This window comes from Pseudophryne corroboree, chromosome 6, assembly GCF_028390025.1.
Source record: "Pseudophryne corroboree isolate aPseCor3 chromosome 6, aPseCor3.hap2, whole genome shotgun sequence".
In the NCBI taxonomy this organism is placed as follows: domain Eukaryota; kingdom Metazoa; phylum Chordata; class Amphibia; order Anura; family Myobatrachidae; genus Pseudophryne; species Pseudophryne corroboree.
The window spans coordinates 563,704,124-563,723,949 of record NC_086449.1 but is presented as its reverse complement, the minus strand read 5'-3'; the positions used below and the strand labels follow the sequence as shown (position 1 = coordinate 563,723,949).

Sequence of the window (19,826 nt, the reverse complement as noted above, 5' to 3'; positions counted from 1 at the left end):
TCCTGTAGTGTGGCAAGGAGCTGTTTCATCTGATCAGTAAAACAAGTTGAGCAATTGCACTCGGACTGTGTGTTTATGTAATTTTAACCTATATGGAGAGTTGCGCGCAAACACGCTACAGATCTCTGCGTGTACTCAACTCCGCCTAGCCGACTATTCCCCCTACACATCCTCACTCAAATACCTACATGCAAACACCCCATTACCCTCCAGCCATAAGTGGAATTGTGATTGAGATGTGTATGACTGTGAATCGCCCATAGACATGAGCACTCTGCTTCAGAACAAGCAGAGTATTAAAAAAGTGGACGATCCATCCACAAAACATACTTGCATGCAATTCCCCTGTGTGCCTAATGAGCTGGTACATGAACATGGTAATATCGTGACATCATCAGTGATTTCATCTACGCTCCCCAGCAATAGAAAATACTTGTGATTTGATGGCATGCCAGGTAACATCAGAACACTATACAAATGACTCTACGATGCATAGGTAATGGGAAGCCCTACATGTGCTCCCGGTGTACCACTAATGTGAGAAATAAGTAAACATTTAAATAAACAATTATCATATTAAAAAAAAGTAATTTAAAAACCTTTCCCTCATCTCTCTCCACACAGCACCATAAGACGGGATATAGTCAGGATCCCGGTGGTCGGGATCCCAGCGGTCAGAATACTGATGCCAAGATTCTGACCGCCAAATGCAGGCAACGCCGCCACAGCTATTTCCACTCCTTGCTGTCCACGACACCCATGGAGTAGGAACAGAACCTGTGGCGAGCCACTGAGCCCGCAAGAGGCTTTGTTGAGCTCGCCCCCCTTCCGGCATTCTGGCGGTTGGGATCCCGACCGCTGGGATCCCAACTGCGGGATCCCGTACCCAATCCCCATAAGACCGTGTAATCATCTCAGAGCAGCAGCAATATATTGTACTGTTGCTCTACACACACATAAAAATGTACATCACGCAGAATAAATGCTGGCTAAATCCATAAACAATTAAATCGACTGCACACTTTTTTTTTCTTTCTTTCTCTGACGTCCTAGTGGATGCTGGGAACTCCGTAAGGACCATGGGGAATAGCGGGCTCCAAAGGAGGCTGGGCACTCTAGAAAGATCTTAGACTACCTGGTGTGCACTGGCTCCTCCCACTATGACCCTCCTCCAAGCCTCAGTTAGAATTCGTGCCCGGCCGAGGTTGGATGCACACTAGGGGCTCTCCTGAGCTCTTAGAAAGAATAGACTTAGGTTTTTTATTTTCAGTGAGACCTGCTGGCAACAGGCTCACTGCAGCGAGGGACTAAGGGGAGAAGAAGCGAACTCGCCTGCTTGCAGCCGGATTGGGCTTCTTAGGCTACTGGACACCATTAGCTCCAGAGGGATCGACCGCAGGCCCAGTCCTTGGTGTTCGGTCCCGGAGCCGCGCCGCCGTCCCCCTTACAGAGCCAGAAGCAAGAAGATGGTCCGGAAAATCGGCGGCATGAAGACTCTGTCTTCACCAAGGTAGCGCACAGCACTGCAGCTGTGCGCCATTGCTCCTCTCACACACTTCACACTCCGGTCACTGAGGGTGCAGGGCGCTGGGGGGGGGGGGGGGGGGGCGCCCTGAGGCAGCAATAAAAACACCTTGGCTGGCTAAAATACCTCAATATATAGCCCCAGGGGCTATATATGAGGAAAATACCCCTGCCAGAATTCCATAAAAAGCGGGAGAATAGGCCGCGAAAAAGGGGCGGAGCCTATCTCCTCAGCACACTGGCGCCATTTTTCCCTCACAGCTCGGCTGGAAGGAAGCTCCCTGGCTCTTCCCTGCAATCTACAGTACAGTAAGAGGGAAAAGAGAGGGGGGGCATTAAATTTGGCAGTATATATACATATATTATATGAAAAGCAGCTATTAGGGACATAACTCAGTTAGTCCCTGTATATATATAGCGCTCTGGTGTGTGCTGGCATACTCTCACTCTGTCCCCCCAAAGGGCTTTTGTGGGTCCTGTCCTCGTTTAGAGCATTCCCTGTGTGTCTGCGGTGTGTCGGTACGGCTGTGTCGACATGTTGAATGAGGAGGCTTATATGGTGACGGAGCAGAGGCCGATATATGTGATGTAGCCCCCTGTGGGGCCGACACCAGAGTGGATGGATAGGTGAAAGGTATTAACCGACAGTGTCAACTCCGTACATAAAAGGGTGGATGACGTAACAGCTGTGGGACAGCCGGCTTCTCAGCCCGCGCCTGCCCAGGCGTCTCAAAGGCCATCAGGGGCTCAAAAACGCCCGCTCTCTCAGATGGCAGACACAGATGTCGACAAGGAGTCTGACTCCAGTGTCGCCAAGGTTGAGACATATACACAATCCACTAGGAACATCCGTGACTTGATCCCGGCAATAAAAAATGTGTTACACATTTCTGACATTAACCCAAGCACCTCTAAAAATGGGTTTTTAGGTTGGGGAGAAAAAACAGGCAGTGTTTTGTTCCCCCATCAGATGAATAAATGAAGTGTGTGAAAAGCGTGGGTTCCCCCGTTTAGAAACTGGTAATTTCTAAAGAGTTACTGATGGCGTACCCTTTCCCGCCAGGAGGATAAGTTACGCTGGGAGATATCCCCTAGGGTGGATAAGGTGCTTACACGGTTGTCAAGGTGGCACTGCCGTTTTAGGAACGGCCACTTTGAAGGTACCTGTTGATAAAAAGCAGGAGGCTATCCTGAAGTCTGTATTTACACACTCAGGTACTAGACGGAGACCTGCAGATCGTGCTGCTGCAGCGTGGTCGGTGACCCTGTCAAACATGAGAACATATTAAAGACGTCGTCTTATATATGAGGGATGCACAGAAGGATATTTTGCCGGCTGGCATCCAAAATGAATGTAATGTCCATTCTGTCAGGAGGGTATTAGAGACCTGTCACGGGACAGGTGATGCTGACTTTAAAAAGATTCTGCCTTATAAGGGTGAGGAATTATTTGGGGATGGTCTCTGGGACCTCGTATCCACAGCCACAGCTGGGAAGAAATATTTTTACCTCAGGTTTCCTCACGGACTAAGAAAGCACCGTATTATCAGGTACAGTCCTTTCGGCTTCAGAAAAGCAAGTGGGTCAAAGGCGTTTCCCTTCTGTACAGAGACAAGGGAAGAGGGAAAAAGCTGCACCTGTCAGCCTGCTCCCAGAATCAACATTCTTCTCTCGCTTCCTCTGAGCCCACAGCATGACGCGGGGGCTCCACAGGTGTAGCCAGGTACGGTGGGGGGCCGTCTCCAAAATTTCAGCGATCAGTGGGCTCGCTCACAGGTGGATCCCTGTTTCTTTCAAATAGTATGTCAGGGGTACAAGCTGGAATTCGAGATATCTCCCCCCAGCCGCTTCCTAGATTATGGCTTGCCGACAACTCCCTCAGGCAGGGAGGCTGTACTAGAGGCAATTAATAAGCAGTATTCCCGAAGGTAATACTCAAGTGCCCCTACTTCAACAAGGACGGGGTTACTATTCTACACGGGTTGGGGTACCGAAACCGCATGGTTCGGTGTGACCCATTTATATTAAAATCCTTGAACACATACATAAAAAAATTCAAGTTCAAGATGGAATCGCTCGGGGCGGTTATTGCAAGCCTGGACGAGGGGGATTACATGGTATCCCGGGACATCAAGGATGCTTACCTGCATGTCCCCATTTACCATCCTCGCCAGGAGTACCTCAGATTTGTGGTACAGGATTACCATTACCAAGTCCAGACAGGACTGTACAAGGCACCGAGGGTGTTTACCGGGGTAATGGCCGAAATGATGATACTCCTTCGAAAAAAGGGAGTTTTAATTATCCCGTACTTGGACAATCTCCTTATAAGGGCAAGGTCCAAGGAGCAGTTGCTAGTCGGGGTAGCACTATTTTGGAAAGTGCTACAACAGCAGGGTTGGATTCTAAACAGTCCAAAGTCACAGCTGGTTCCTATGACACGTCTACTGTTCCTGGGGATGGTTCTGGACACAGACCAGAAATAAGTGTTTCTCCGGGAGGAGAAAGCCAAGGAGCTGTCATCTCTAGTCAGAGACCTCCTGAAGCCAAAACAGGTATCTGTGCATCATTGCACGCGAATCCTGGGAAAAATGGTAGCTTCCTACGAAGCAATCCCATTCGGCAGGTTCCATGCAAGAACTTTTCAGTGGGACCTGTTGGACATGTGGTCCGGATCGCATCTTCAAATGCATCGGCTGATAACCCTGTCTCCAAGGACCAGGGTATCTCTAAAATGGTGGCTGCAGAGTGCCCATCTTAAGGAGGGCCGCAGGTTCGACATACTGGACTAGGTCCTAGTGACCATGGAGGCCAGCCTTTGAGGCTGGGGGCAGTCACACAGGGAAGAAACTTCCAAGGACTTTGGTCAAGTCAGGTGACTTCTCTACACAAAATATTCTGGAACTGAGGGCCGGTTACAATGCCCTGGGTCAGGCAAGGCCTCTGCTTCAAAACCAGCCGGTACTGATCCAATCAGACAACATCACGGCGGTCGCCCATGTAAACCAACAGGGCGACACAAGAAGCAGGATGGCGATGGCAGAAGCCACAAGGATTCTCCGATGGGCGTAAAATCATGTGTTAGCACTGTCAGCAGTGTTCATTCCCGGAGTGGACAACTGGGAAGCAGATCTTCTCAGCAGACACGACCTCCACCCGGGAGAGTGGGGACTTCATCCAGAAGTCTTCCAAAGGATTGTACACCTTTGGGAAAGGCCACAGGTGGACATGATGGCGTCCCGCCTCAACAAAAAGCTATAAAAGATATTGCGCCAGGTCAAGGGACCCTCAGGCGATAGTTGTGGACGCTCTGGTAACACCGTGGGTGTACCAGTCGGTTTATGTGTTCCCTCCTCTGCCCCTCATACCAAAGGTATTGAGAATAATAATAAGAAGGCGAGGAGTAAGAACGATACTCGTGGTTCCGGATTGGCCAAGAAGAGCTTGGTACCCAGAACTTCAAGAAATTATATCAGAGGACCCATGGCCTCTGCCGCTCAGACAGGACCTGCGGCAGCAGGGGCCCTGTCTGTTCCAAAACTTACCGCGGCTGCGTTTGACGGCATGGCGGTTGAACGCCGGATCCTGAAGGAAAAGGGCATTCCGGAGGAAGTCATTCCTACGCTTATTAAAGCTAGGAAAGAGGTTACAGCAAATCATTATCACCGCATATGGCGGAAGTATGTTGCATGGTGTGAGGCCGAAAAGGCCCCAACAGAGGAATTTCAACTAGGTCGATTTCTGCATTTCCTGCAAGCAGGAGTGAATATGGGCCTAAAACTGGGCTCCATTAAGGTACAGATCTCGGCTCTGTCGATTTTCTTTCAAAAAGAACTAGCTTCAGTACCTGAAGTTCAGACATTTGTAAAGGGAGTGCTGCATATTCAGCCCCCGTTTGTGCCCCCTATGGCACCTTGGGATCTCAACGCGGTGTTGAGTTTCTTAAAATCACATTGGTTTGAACCACTAAAACCGTGGATCTGAAATATCTCACGTGGAAGGTGGTCGTGTTGTTGGCCTTGGCTTCGGCCAGGCGAGTATCAGAATTGGCGGCTTTGTCCTGTAAAAGCCCTTATCTGATTTTCCATATGGATAGGGCAGAATTGAGGACTTGTTCCCAGTTTCTCCCTAAGGTGGTGTCAGCGTTTCACCTGAACCAGCCTATTGTGGTGCCTGCGGCTACTAGGGACTTGGAGGACTCCAAGTTGTTAGACGTGGTCAGGGCCCTGAAAATATATGTTTCCAGGACGGCTGGAGTCAGAAAATCTGACTCGCTGTTTATCCTATATGCACCCAACAAGCTGGGTGCTCCTGCTTCTAAGCAGACTATTGCTCGTTGGATTTGTAGTACAATTCAGCTTGCACATTCTGTGGCAGGCCTTCCACAGCCAAAATCTGTCAATGCCCATTCCACAAGGAAGGTGGGCTCATCTTGGGCGGCTGCCCGAGGGGTCTCGGCTTTACAACTTTGCCGAGCTGCTACTTGGTCAGGGGCAAACACGTTTGCAAAATTCTATAAATTTGATACCCTGGCTGAGGAGGACCTGGAGTTCTCTCATTCGGTGTTGCAGAGTCATCCGCACTCTCCCGCTCGTTTGGGAGCTTTGGTATAATCCCCATGGTCCTTACGGAGTTCCCAGCATCCACTAGGACGTCAGAGAAAATAAGAATTTACTCACCGGTAATTCTATTTCTCATAGTCCGTAGTGGATGCTGGGCGCCCATCCCAAGTGCGGTTTATCTGCAATACTTGTAAATAGTTATTGTTAACTAAATCGGGTTATTGTTGAGCCATCTGTTGAAAGGCTCAGTTGTATCATACTGTTAACTGGGTTTCATATCACGAGTTATACGGTGTGATTTGGTGTGGCTGGTATGAGTTTTACCCGGGATTCAAAATCCTTCCTTATTGTGTACGCTCGTCCGGGCACGGTGTCCTAACTGAGGCTTGGAGGAGGGTCATAGTGGGAGGAGCCAGTGCACACCAGGTAGTCTAAGATCTTTCTAGAGTGCCCAGCCTCCTTCGGAGCCCGCTATTCCCCATGGTCCTTACGGAGTTCCCAGCATCCACTACGGACTACGAGAAATAGAATTACCGGTGAGTAAATTCTTATTATTAAATACATTGTCCTTTCTTATTTTGGGGTTAAATACTCTGGGATATGATGCCTTTAACAAGTCATTGGTTAGTAATTAAACCACTTTGTCTGTTCACCACCTGTCCTGTCATTCCTTATACCACACAAATAATTGTGCAAATGGTTGTTTTGCACCAATGTGCAGTCATAAGGCCTTATTCAGGTTTGTTAGCAAAACGAAAAAGCAAGCAACTGGGCAAAACCATGGGGGTAATTCCAAGTTGATCGCAGCAGGATTTTTGTTAGCAATTGGGCAAAACCATGTGCACTGCAGGGGAGGCAGATATAACATGTGTAGAGAGAGTTAGATTTGGGTGGGGTGTGTTCAATCTGCAATCTAATTTGCAGTGTAAAAATAAAGCAGCCAGTATTTACCCTGCACAAAAATAAAATAACCCACCCAAATCTAACTCTTTCTGCACATGTTATATCTGCCTCCCCTGCAGTGCACATGGTTTTGCCCAATTGCTAACTAAATTCCTGCTGCGATCAACTTGGAATTACCCCCCATGTGCACTGCAGGTGGGGCAGATATAACGTGCAGAGAGAGTTAGATTTGGGGGGGTTATATTGTTTCTGTGCAGGGTAAATAATGGCTGCTTTATTTTTACACTGCAATTTAGATTTCTCTGGCTGGGTCCACAGGATAACATTGGGATATTGTTGAGCGACAGCGAAAATGGCACCAACACGGTCACAAGCTTTCTGGCCTCCCAGGATGCATTGGGGCCTCCACTATATAGTCCCGCCCACTGACTCAGTCAGATCAGTTTTTTGCTTGGTGCGGCAGGAAGCCGCATGGTCACAGGGCTGCTGTGAGAGCAGCCTCAAGCTTTTTATTATTTTGGCCCTCATTCCGAGTTGTTCGCTCGGTAAAAATCTTCGCATCGCAGCGATTTTCCGCTTAATGCGCAATGTCCGCACTGCGACTGCGCCAAGTAAATTTGCTATGCACTTAGTAATTTTACTCACGGCTTTTTCATCGTTCTGGCGATCGTAATGTGATTGACAGGAAATGGGTGTTACTGGGCGGAAACAGGCCGTTTTATGGGCGTGTGGGAAAAAACGCTACCGTTTCCGGAATAAACGCAGGAGTGGCCGGAGAAACGGGGGAGTGTCTGGGCGAACGCTGGGTGTGTTTGTGACGTCAAACCAGGAATGACAAGCAGTGAAATGATCGCAGATGCCGAGTAAGTCTGAAGCTACTCAGAAACTGCTATGAGGTGTGTAATCGCAATATTGCGAATACATCGTTCGCAATTTTAAGATGCTAAGATTCACTCCCAGTAGGCGGCGGCTTAGCATGAGCAAATCTGCTAAAATCCGCTTGCGAGCGAACAACTCGGAATGACCTCCTTTATTTTTATAGACTTGCTATATTGTTTTTTTGAGCGACTTCTCTTAACAGCGTCTTAAACGCATACTAGAAAGAGTCGCTCCAACAACTCCCCACCGGCTCGCAACAACGCTTACCTTCGGGTATCAGTGCTGTCTCGACGGGCGTCTGTGTCGGATGTTCTAGCAGGTCCAGCAGACGTAACCAGGCTGTGGCCGGAGTATGGGGAGACGGTGAGTCTATGGACTTCCTCTTACTAGAGGGGTCAGGACACAGCTACACTGATTTTGGTGGAGACTACAAACAGTGTGTTGATGCGCCGAACATCTAGAGTGCGACAGCGCTACGCTCCGGGGATCATAGGCGCCAGGACTAGGTAGAGGCCGCGATCCTGGGAGTTTAAGTCAACAGGGTGATTCAGACGCTCTCCTGGCCGTCCCTCCTCCGAGTTCATGGCCAGTTCCCGCGTGTTTCTCGTTTCATGAACTAAATGACCTCACTTCCAGCTCAGACGCTTCCACGAGGGTACTCGGTCACAGCTTAGACGCTGCGGTTGTGTACACTGGAGATAAACCCGCCCAGACAGAGTCGCAGGCCTTAGCGTCTGCATACACGTGGAAGTCGCTCAGCGTCCGTGTCCGTTGGTGAGCGTCCGTGTCCGTTATCAGTTATCAAGAGCAGCAGTGTACACCAGTAGCGTCTGAATCCACTCAGCGTCTTACGAGCGTATTTGCTTGGATATGGAAGTGTGGTGAGTCTTCCTGTATCCCGCTCTACGGAGGCAGGGTATACAGTACTAAAAATTCTCTCTACTTCTTAGTATGCATTGTTAATTTTTAGTACCTATTGCATATGAGACCTGTAAATTACTGTGTTTTCTGCATGCTATGTTGAGAAAAGAACCAGTTTAAAACAGAAGTACAATTTTCCTACTTATGTATAAGTTGTTATGGAGGTTGTATTCTCATATGACAATGTCTAATGCTTTAACATGTGACTGACTGCTAGTATGTGTGCTGACTTTTCTGTGTAATGTCAGTCCTGTTCTGACCCTCACATCAGGTGCACTGTGGTCAGATTGATCTCACCTCTATATACTGACATATAGGGTGATTTTCAGTCACAAATTGGGTAGTCATTAACAGGTTAATGCCATGTCTGTGAGCGGCAAAAGTGATGAGGAGAATTTATCAAGCACTCCTACAGCCCTAACATGCTTATCTTGTAAGTCAGGGGTAATTGATATGAATCAATTGGTCACTTATGAGGGTTTGTGTGCAAACTGTTTCGCTTTTCAGCGAAGTAAAAAAACAGGAGTTGGTTCAACCACCAACAGAGCCACCATGGAATATGTTCGCAAAGACTCTGTCTTCAATAGCGGACAGGTTAGCTCCGGTAGCACCACCTCAAGGGTTAGGTTACACTATGAACCCATACATGCAGCTCCCTTCCTATGGTTTGGTTCCAGTAGCCTCTACAAGCAACCAAGGGGCAGGTAAGACTAAGACAGATACGTCTTTGTGGCAGACTACACAAGATAATACATCGGATGATGATGATACAATAGATTCAACTCCGTATGATGATCAGTCGCAGAGCTTTAGTTCAGAAGATGTAGCTGAACTTATTAATGCTGTAAAGGCTGTTCTCTCGTTAGAAGAGCCAGCCAAGACAGTGTTAAAAGCAAAAGCACCTGTATTTAAAAGAACAAATTCAGTGAAAGCTGAATTCCCAGCGTCAGATGAGCTGACGGAAATGATGGAAATGATGGAGGAGTCTTGGGCAGCGCCCAGTAAAAAGTATAAGATTCCTAAGAGATGGGATTCTTATTATCCATTTCCTGCTGTGGATTGTTCGAAAAGAGAAGTGCCTCCAAAAGTAGATGCACATGTTCTGCGACTTGTGCATAAATCTGCTTTACCACTGTCATCTACCTCATTGAATGATGTCACAGACAGAAGGGTAGAGAGCCTGTTAAAAAATATTTTTTCTCTAGTAGGAGCAGTGGTAAGACCTGCTATGGCTTCAGCCTGGGTAGCAAAGGCAATGGGCGAATGGATAGAGGAACTAGAGAATGACATCCCTTCTCCTACTAGGGAGCAAGAGGATCGTTTATGCCGTTTAAGACAATCTGCCCAGTATTTGGAAGAAGCAGCAATTGATGTAGGCACAGTTGCTTCTAAAGCTTCAGCCTTGACAGTAGTCGCTCGCAGAGCAGTATGGCTACGGACCTGGAAGGCAGATGCGGAGTCCAAGAAAGAATTGGAAGCATTGCCTTTTGTCGGTAATATATTATTTGGAAAACCTTTATCGGATATCCTAGAATCGGAGGCTGAATCAAAAAAGGTCAGATTTCCGGCTGCTTATAACCCTAAGTCCAAGGGTTTAAAATTTCGCTCATTTCGTTGGCAAAGCAAAGCGAAAGCTAAAGAGGAGCCTAAGCAACCCCAGTTTAAATCCAGGGGTAGGAAGCAGTGGGCTAGCAAAAAGCCAGCTTCCAAACCTGAACAGAAACCGTCAGCCTGAAGAGACGGGCCTCCGTCTGGAGGATTCCAGGGTTGGGGGCCGACTCCTTCTTTTTGCACACATATGGCAACAGTCAACAGCAGATGCTTGGGTGCAGAAGGTAGTATCTCAGGGGTTTTACTCCAATCTATTTCTAATCCAGAAACCAAATGGGTCATACCGACCAATTCGAAATCTGAAAATGTTGAACAAGTACATATGGATCCCGAAGTTCCACATGGAGACGTTACGCTCCATAATGTTGGCTATGGAACCGGGAGATTACATGGTATCTCTGGATGTACGGGATGCTTACCTACATGTGCCTATAGCACTATCACATCAGTGTTACCTCAGGTTTGCCATCCTCCAGGAACATTTCCAGTTCCAAGCTCTGCCGTTCGGGCTAGCTACAGCACCCAGGGTGTTTACCAAGATCATGGTGGTTATGGCAGCTTGTCTGCGCAAACAGGGGATAAGAATATTCCCATACCTGGACGACCTGTTAATCTTAGCACAGTCGCAAGTTTTACTGTTGAGCCATCTTCAACAGACGATAGTTTGTTTACAGAGACACGGGTGGCTCATAAATTGGGAAAAGTCGTCCCTGAATCCGTCACAGCGGATGGTTTATTTGGGGGCCATATTGGATTCAGACCTACAGAAAGTCTCTTGCCAGAGAAAAAGATAGTCAAGGTGCAGCTAATGGCTCAGGAAGCGTTGCAAGCCCAGACAATGTCAGTCCATGCAGCAATGCGACTGTTGGGTCTGATGGTATCAACCTTCGACATGCTGGAATATGCGCAATTCCACTCCAGACCGTTGCAGCATCTTATTCTGACCAAATGGAACAGAAATCATCAGACGATAAAGAAGCAGATGATAAAGATTCCAGTAAATGTAAAAAGGTCTCTAGCGTGGTGGCTACAGACAGACCATTTAGACAAGGGGAGACCCTTTTGGATAAAGGAGTGGCAAGTCCTGACAACAGATGCCAGCCTGCAGGGCTGGGGGGCGGTACTCGGAAGCCTATGGTTCCAAGGAAAGTGGACCGCAAGGGAAAGTCGCCTGCCAATAAATCTGTTAGAAATAAGGGGCATTTACTTGGCTCTGGTTCAGGCAAAGGACAATCTACAAGGAAGACCAGTCCAGATTCGCTCAGACAATGCAACGGCAGTAGCATCAAGGAGGAACTCACAGCAAGAGTCTTATGGAGGAAGTAACCCCCATTCTAAAATGGGCAGAACTCCATCTCCCGGCATTATCAGCAGTATTTGTCCCGGGTGTACTAAACTGGGAAGCGGATTTTCTCAGTCGGCACACCATTCAGGAAACTGAATGGGCACTACACCCAGAAGTGTTTCAGACACTGGTGAACAGATGGGGTCTACCGGAGATAGACCTTATGGCGTCGCGTCTAAACAACAAAGTTCCGAGGTACGGATCGAGAACAAGGGACCCAGGAGCGGTCCTTGTAGACGCACTGTCAGTAGAATGGAGGTTTCAGCTGGCATATCTGTTCCCTCCAATATCTCTGTTACCCAGAGTAGTGAGAAAGATAAAACAGGCAAAAGGAGCGATCATTCTAATAGCTCCAGCTTGGCCAAGAAGGCATTGGTACACAGATCTGTTGAGAATGTCCGGGGAAGCACCGATACTGCTCCCTCAACGTCCAGATCTGCTTATGCAGGGTCCTTGTTGTCACAGTCATCTGGATCGCCTGTCTTTGACGGCGTGGCTGTTGAAACCTCTATCTTAGAGGCTAAAGGATTTTCTAAACAAGTAATCCAAACTATGCTTAGAGCAAGAAAGCCTTCTTCGGCCTGTGTGTATCATAGAATATGGCAAGCCTATATTCATTGGTGTACTGGAAAAAAATTCAATCCGAGATCTTGTAAAGTAGCTAGGATTTTGGATTTCCTTCAGGCAGGATTGGATAAAGGGTTGAAAGTTGCTTCCTTGAGGGTTCAAGTATCAGCATTAACTGTATGGTTTCAGCAAAGGATTGCTGATTTACAGGATGTACGTATGTTTTTTCAAGGAGTAGTACATATTCAACCTCCATTTGTTCCTCCTGCAGCTCCCTGGGATTTGAATTTAGTTCTTTCATTTCTCCAGGGTCCTTTGTTTGAACCACTTGAGAGAGCAGATCTTAAGTGGTTAACGGTTAAAGTTATTTTTTTTACTGGCAATGGCGTCAGCCAGAAGAGTGTCAGATTTAGGAGCATTATCGTGTAAGTCTCCTTTCCTAAGTTTTATTCCAGACAGAGCAGTTTTCAGAACGAGATCTAGCTATATTCCAAAGGTGGTATCAAAGTTTCACCTGAATGAAGAGATTGTAGTCCCAGCTTTTCAGGTATAGGGGCTATCTGCGGGAGAAGCGTCGCTGGACGTGGTCCGGGCTTTAAGAATCTACATAGATCGTACTAGTGCCATCAGGAAAACAGATTCTCTATTCATTCTCTACGGATTCCATAGGAGAGGATGGCCTGCTAGTAAACAGACGCTGGCGAGATGGCTCCGAATGGTAATATCAGAAGCTTATTCTCATGCAGATCTCCCTATTCCGGCTAATGTCTCTGCACACTCTACACGCAAGGTAGGTCCTTCTTGGGCAGCACAACAGGGTGCTTCAGCAGAACAGATATGTAGGGCAGCCACATGGTCTTCCATAAACACATTCATCAGATATTATGCCTTGGATACTTTTGCCTCTCATGACGCAGACTTCGGGCGAAAGGTCCTCCTGTGCAATCAGGAGCGTCCCCACCACTAAAATGGCTTTGGGAATCCCAATGTTATCCTATGGACCCAGCCAGAGAAATATACGTTATGGTAAGAACTTACCGTTAATAACGTGATTTCTCTTATGTCCACAGGTATCCACAGGGATCCCACCCTGACGCATCTGATTTGAGGATCTAGACAATCACTAAAACCTCTTCCTTCTTGTATGGAAGGGTGTGAATGTGTGTTCTTATCGCCTAAACAGGTCTCTGCCTGATGTTCCTGCCTAAAATCGCTGTGGAAAGAACTGATCTGACTGAGTCAGTGGGCGGGACTATATAGTGGAGGCCCCAATGCATCTTGGGAGGCCAGAAAGCTCGTGACCGTGTTGGTGCCATTTTCGCTGTCGCTTGACAATATCCCAATGTTATCCTGTGGATACCTGTGGACATAAGAGAAATCACGTTATCAACGGTAAGTTCTTACCATAACGTATATTTCTGTTTAAACACACCCCACCCAAATTTAACTCTCTCTGCATATGTTACATCTGCCCCACCTGCACTGCACATGGTTTTTCCCAGTTTCTTGTTTTTTTGGTTTGCTAACAAACCTGAATAACTCCCTTAGTACACGGTATATGTGTCACCCTTCTACTTGGAGGAACAATCCAAGTGTAATTGGGGCCTAGAGTTGTTATAATTGTGTTAAAGTAATTGTGAGACAAACACTATAAGTTATCATTTATATACAATTAAGCCTGTTTACTATGCAATGGCCACAAAAAGGAAAAAAATATATTTGCTGCAAAAAAAAGCTATCACTCTTCAAAAACAATAGTACATTCACCAGGCTGAAACACATGCTGCATGAAGCTAAAATGCAGTGTTACCATTATAGCATGTTTTTTGTGTGGGGGTGGTGTAGGAGATCTAAACTGCCTAGAGTCAGTCAATAGGTCGACACCATATAGTCAACATGCATTAGGTCCTCAGGTACGAAAGGTCAACAGATGAAAAGTCGACAGTTACAAAATGTCGACAGGATCAAAAGGTCGACATGACAATGGTTGACACCACAGTGGCTGACACATTTTTTTTTTTTCACACCTTGTATATTTCATGTTTTGTGATCATCATCAGTGGAAACGTAGGTGGTCATTCCGAGTTGTTCGCTCGCTAGCTGCTTTTAGCAGCATTGCACACGCTAGGCCGTGCCCTCTGGGAGTGTATCTTAGCTTAGCAGAATAGCGAACGAAAGATTAGCAAAATTGCTACTAAATATTTTCTTGCAGTTTCTAAGTAACTCCAGACCTATTCCTAGATAGCGATCAGCTCGGTCTGTTTAGTTCCTGGGTTGACGTCACAAACACGCCCTGCGTTCGGCCAGCCACTCCCCCGTTTCTCCAGACACTCCTGCGTTTTTCCTTGGCACGCCTGCGTTTTTTAGCACACTCCCGGAAAACGCTCAGTTACCACCCAGACACGCCCCTTTCCTGTCAATCACTCACTGATCAGCAGTGTGAATGAAAAGCGTTGCACGCACACCAGCAAATCTACTAAGTTTTAGTTAAATAACTAAGCACATGCGCGCTGCGTACCATGCGCATGCGCATTTAGCAACAAATCGCAGCATAGCGAAAATCGGCAACGAGCGAACAACTCGGAATGACCACCGTAGACCTTTGTAAGCTTGCTTCTCTCACCATGCTTTGCTTCCCACGCTTCAGGTAAGATGGCTCACCCAGCTGCCGGTATCAGGTTAATATTCCTAATTGCAGTCTATGGGGTCTATTCAATGCATGTCGGATCCTTTCCGACGGAAAGGATCCGACAATGCAGTATTTAATTTGCGGCCAAATCCAACAGGTTTTGGCCATTCTCGACAATGTCACTCCGACTTTTTTTAAAGTCAGATTGACATTGTCGAAAACGGGACTAAAACCTGTCAGATTTGGCCGCAAATCTGACAAAACATGTGGATCCGCGGCTAATCTGCCGAATTGCTGACAGCAGCCCCATTGAATAGGTTGCATCACGGAAACTGCCGTCTTTCCGACAAGACGGCAGTTCCGAATATAAGTGAATAGACCCCTATGTAGATAGTAAATCAAGCAAATGTTGGGAAAACATGTAAAAAAAAAAAAAACCCATAAAACTCGCATGTCGACCATTGTCATGTCGACCCTTTGAAACTGCCTGCCTTTTGCACCTGTCGAACATATGGCTTGGACCTATTGACTATCTAACTAGACAGTGTAGATCTATTGTCCAGATACCTTTTTTTTGTGCATACCTACCCAGTGGCGTCACAAGGGGGGTGCGGCCTGCACCCGGTTGTGACGCCTGTAAGGGGTGACACCACACTGTGGGCTCCTCCGCAGTGACAGGAGCAATGTGCTGCAACATGAAAGTCTGCTATAGCACCCGGCTCCTGTCATAGAAGAGGAGCTGACAATGCTGGGAGACAGTCTCCGGGGGCAGCCTAGCATCTCCGGAGATGCTGGGCACGCCCCTGGAGTGACAATACCGCAAGGCCACACCCCTTTTTGTGGACATGCCCATTTTGCCGCGAGCACGCCTCCGGAGCGCTGGCATATCAAGGGTGCGCATCGGGTGTCACCACACCAGGTGACGCACCTGTACCTACCCATCCTTTCTGTATGGGAATCAATCAATAATTCTCCAGCTGAACTGAGGGGGTAATTCAGACTGCATCGCTGCAGTGGCCGCAATCGCAGTCTGAATTAATTTGTGGAGTGCGTACACTGCGTGTGCGCACCCTGGGAGCCCAGTGCTATCAGCATCTCACTGGCTCTGATCGCCTCTGCCTGACTGACAGGCAGAGACGGTCGCGGTGCGGGAGGGGGCATGCCAACAACGTTATGGCACCATTGGCGGGGCGTGGTCTGGACAACGGAGGCGTGCCCGGACTATTGGAGGCCGCGGCGGCTGTGTGACATCACATGCAGCCGCTGCAACCCGGAACGCGATAGGTAGCTCCCTGCCAGCGTGCAGGAGCTGCGCAGGTAGGGAGCTACTCGCCAGGTACAAAAGCATCGCCGCCGTGCAATGCTTTTGTACCTGTGCGTGGGGGGGGCCTTCCTGACATGCCGGGTGAACTAGCCCTGTGCTGGGCGTCCCCCCGCATGTCAGAGTAAATAGCACATCTACGATCGATCAACTCTGAATTACCCCGTGAGTAAGAGAAATAGAGAGAAGCAATGCAATGATTTGGGTCCTATAAAGTACAGCAATATTTTGCTTGTTTTATGAGGTTAATGACTAAAACAAAGGCAGTTTCATGGGAGCTACTGTATTTTACTGAGCAAATATTGCTAAAATTACATAGCCACTGTTTAACCAACCACACTCTGGCATTGGCAGATGACGTGATTTATTGGATGATTTTCTTTTGTAGGTTAAGGACCTCTTTGATGAACTGAATATTCAATATTTGGCGGTGGAGATAAACAAAATGGGTGAGATGGTTTTATTTGTTTTATATATGTAGTCTAATTGTATTTTGTTACAATGAGAGCCTGCAGGCATATTATTTTTGAGTTAGGATATGGTTGCCATCTGTCTGTGTTCACTTCGGACAGTCCAGAGCAGGCATTCCCAACCACGGACCTCAAGGCACACCAACAGTGCAGGTTTTAGTGATATCCAGGCTTCAGCACAGATGGTTAAATCAAAATAACTGTGGTACTAATTAAGTCACCTGTGCTGAAGCCTGGATATCACTAAAACCTGCACTTTTAGTGTGCCTTGAGGACCGTGGTTGGAAATGCCTGTTCCAGAGGCAGAGTGTGTGGCTCTGGGCTGACATGGATAAGTGAGGGGTATATCTGTGAATCTGATGCTATAAAGTCATTTTTTCAGTCATTAATAGAGTGGTAAGAAAATGGTCTGAAGTCTAAAAATAAAAAGGTGGCACTAGAGCAGGCATTCCCAACCGCGGTCCTCAAGGCACACCAACAGTGCAGGTTTTAGTGATATCCAGGCTTCAGCACAGATGGTTAAATCAAAATAACTGAGCTACTAATTAAATAACCTGTGTTCAAGCCTGGATATCACTAAAACCAGGACTGTTAGTGTGCCTTGAGGACCGCGGTTGGGAAACCCTGCACTAGAGCTTCGTCCTCTGTCCACAGCCCCAGTTCATAAATATGACAGTGAAAAGGCGGTTCTAACGATAAAAAAGGTGGCACCAGACCTTCGTCCTCTGTCCACAGCCCCTGTTCATAAATATGACAATGAAAAGGAGGTAACCCTATGGTAGGAAGTCATCCTTAGGTTACATGTTATTTATTGCTGGTATTAAACCTACAAATGCACTGATGTCATTCATTCGTGCAATTTGCTTTCTGCACTGTAATCTCTATCTTAATGTTTCCTGTAAACTTTCATTTTTCTCCTTACTTTAAAAATATTCAGTACCCTTGTGGTAAAAATAACACTCTCAGGAGGTTTATGTGGAACACAAAATACATCTCCAGTCATTCAGCTGACTTACTGCCTCCTAGGTATGTGACTACTTTGGCAATAAGAAATACAGTAGATGTAGAGGCAAATTAAATACAGTTGATGTAGAGGTAGTGGACAGAGTGTGACAGTATATGGGAGAAGCCATCATTTTAGCTGAGTGAGATCTCATTATTCTTTCCATTTTACTATCTCTCAGTCTTCCAAAACCAGCAGATTGGAACATCATTGTTGAGTAGGGTTTTGATTGATAACTGTATAAAATCCTATAGTGACAAGTAATTATTCCCTGAACTAATCTCTCTAGAGTGAGAGGTAGACTGACTTGCAGCAAAAAGTCTCTGGTTACAGAGTAAAATGATAGTTTCTGTATATTATGGGCCTAAGTCACAAAGTGCAAAGATCAGGTCCTGTTGTAGAGGTGAATTTGCACAAGGATTCCTACATGTCTACAGTGCATGGATTTGTAGAGTTAAATAGAAGTGTTTGCGTATTACAAGTTTTACAGGAAGATACAAGAAGTTAGAGGAGCAAGGACGTTCCTTGCACTAGATGCACTCAGGGGTGGTTTGGTCACAGGTCTCCCGGGGAAGCTGCCCGGTGGGCTGATGTAAATAGGGGGCCTGTTTTGTTTGTTGACATGTGAGATGTGGTGCTGCCACCTTGGTTACACAGTACACCTCTGGTGCTGCCCATGTGAGGCCACTTCTACAGATTTTTTCAGCGCCACTCTCAGGTCCCAATCCGCCCCTGCCTGACTTCAGGGCCGGATCTAGGGGGGGGGGAAGGGGGCGACCGCCCCCCCCTAACACAGTCATAGCCACGCCCACTTTTGAGCAGAAGAGAGCTCTACTGGGAGAGCCTGAGGCAGAACGATGTGCTGCAGCTTATACCACAGCAGCACAGAGGAGCCAGGAGAGCAAGGGTTACAGAGCATTTGCCCCTCACTTGCTGACGTGTGGGTACTAGGGCTAATAAATACAATTACCCCATAGCACAGTCACATGTACATAGAACGATCACAAAGCTCTATCTCAGTCTCACTCAAAAAGTTCAGTCAGAATTGAGAGAGGGGGAGTTAGGATTGCAGATGGGAGGAGTTGGGACTGTAGAGGGAGGAGTCAAGATTAAACAGTAAACCGCCCCCCCTGAAGAAAAGTCTAGATCCGTCCCTGCCTGACTTTGAAAGAAAGTGCAATCGAATATGCTAGTGCTGCATAAATGTTAATAAGTAAATTAATACAGGTTGAGTATCCCATATCCAAATATTCCAAAATACGGAATATTCCAAAATACGGAATTTTTTGAGTGAGAGTGAAATAGTGAAACCTTTGTTTTCTGATGACTCAATGTACACAAACTTTATTTAATTCACAAAGTTATTAAAAATATTGTATTATAAGACCTTCAAGCTGTGTGTATATGAAACATAAATGAATTGTGTGAATCTACACACATTTTGTTTAATGCAAAAAGTTATTAAAAATATTGGCTTAAATGACCTTCAGGCTGTGTGTATAAGGTGTATATGAAACATAAATGCATTCTGTGCTTAGACTTGGGTCCCATCACCATGATATCTCATTATGGTATGCAGTAATTCCTAAATACAGAAAAATCCGATATCCAAAATACTTCTGGTCCCAAGCATTTTGGATAAGAGATACTCAACCTGTATATAGATGTTACAGCCAACACTGGGCCTTTCAAACAGCAGTGGGAATTTTAAACATATTGTAATACCAAAAGCTATATTATACCCCCACCCCCAATTTGTTTTAATGTTTTCTGAGGGGGCTAATGTGTTATATTTTTTTTCTTGTGCAATATTTGTCATGTGCGCATGCATCTGAGTTGCACCAAGCTAGCTTTTTTCGCTGCGCTGCGATCAGGTCAGAACTGCGCAAGCGTATGCACCACAATGCGCAGGCACGTCGCTCGGGTACAAAGCGGATCGTTGCTGTGCAATGGGTTTTACGAAGAATCCATTTGCACAGCCGATCGCAAGGAGACTGACAGGAAGAAGGCGTTTGTGGATGTCAACTGACCGTTTTCAGGGAGTGGTTGGAAAAACGCAGGCGTGTCCAAACGATTGCAGGGCGGGTGTCT

At 46.8% G+C, this 19,826-nt stretch overlaps 1 protein-coding gene across 1 annotated transcript in view; it reads left to right on the top strand.

Moving 5' to 3' along the window:
* TXNRD1 (thioredoxin reductase 1) overlaps positions 1-19,826 on the top strand; it is a 148,479-nt gene that overhangs the window by 69,264 nt on the left and 59,389 nt on the right. The window contains exon 3 of the mRNA XM_063927773.1: positions 16,651-16,711. Within this exon, the coding sequence (XP_063783843.1) occupies positions 16,651-16,711 (61 nt within the window). The remainder of the gene's footprint in view (positions 1-16,650; positions 16,712-19,826) is intronic.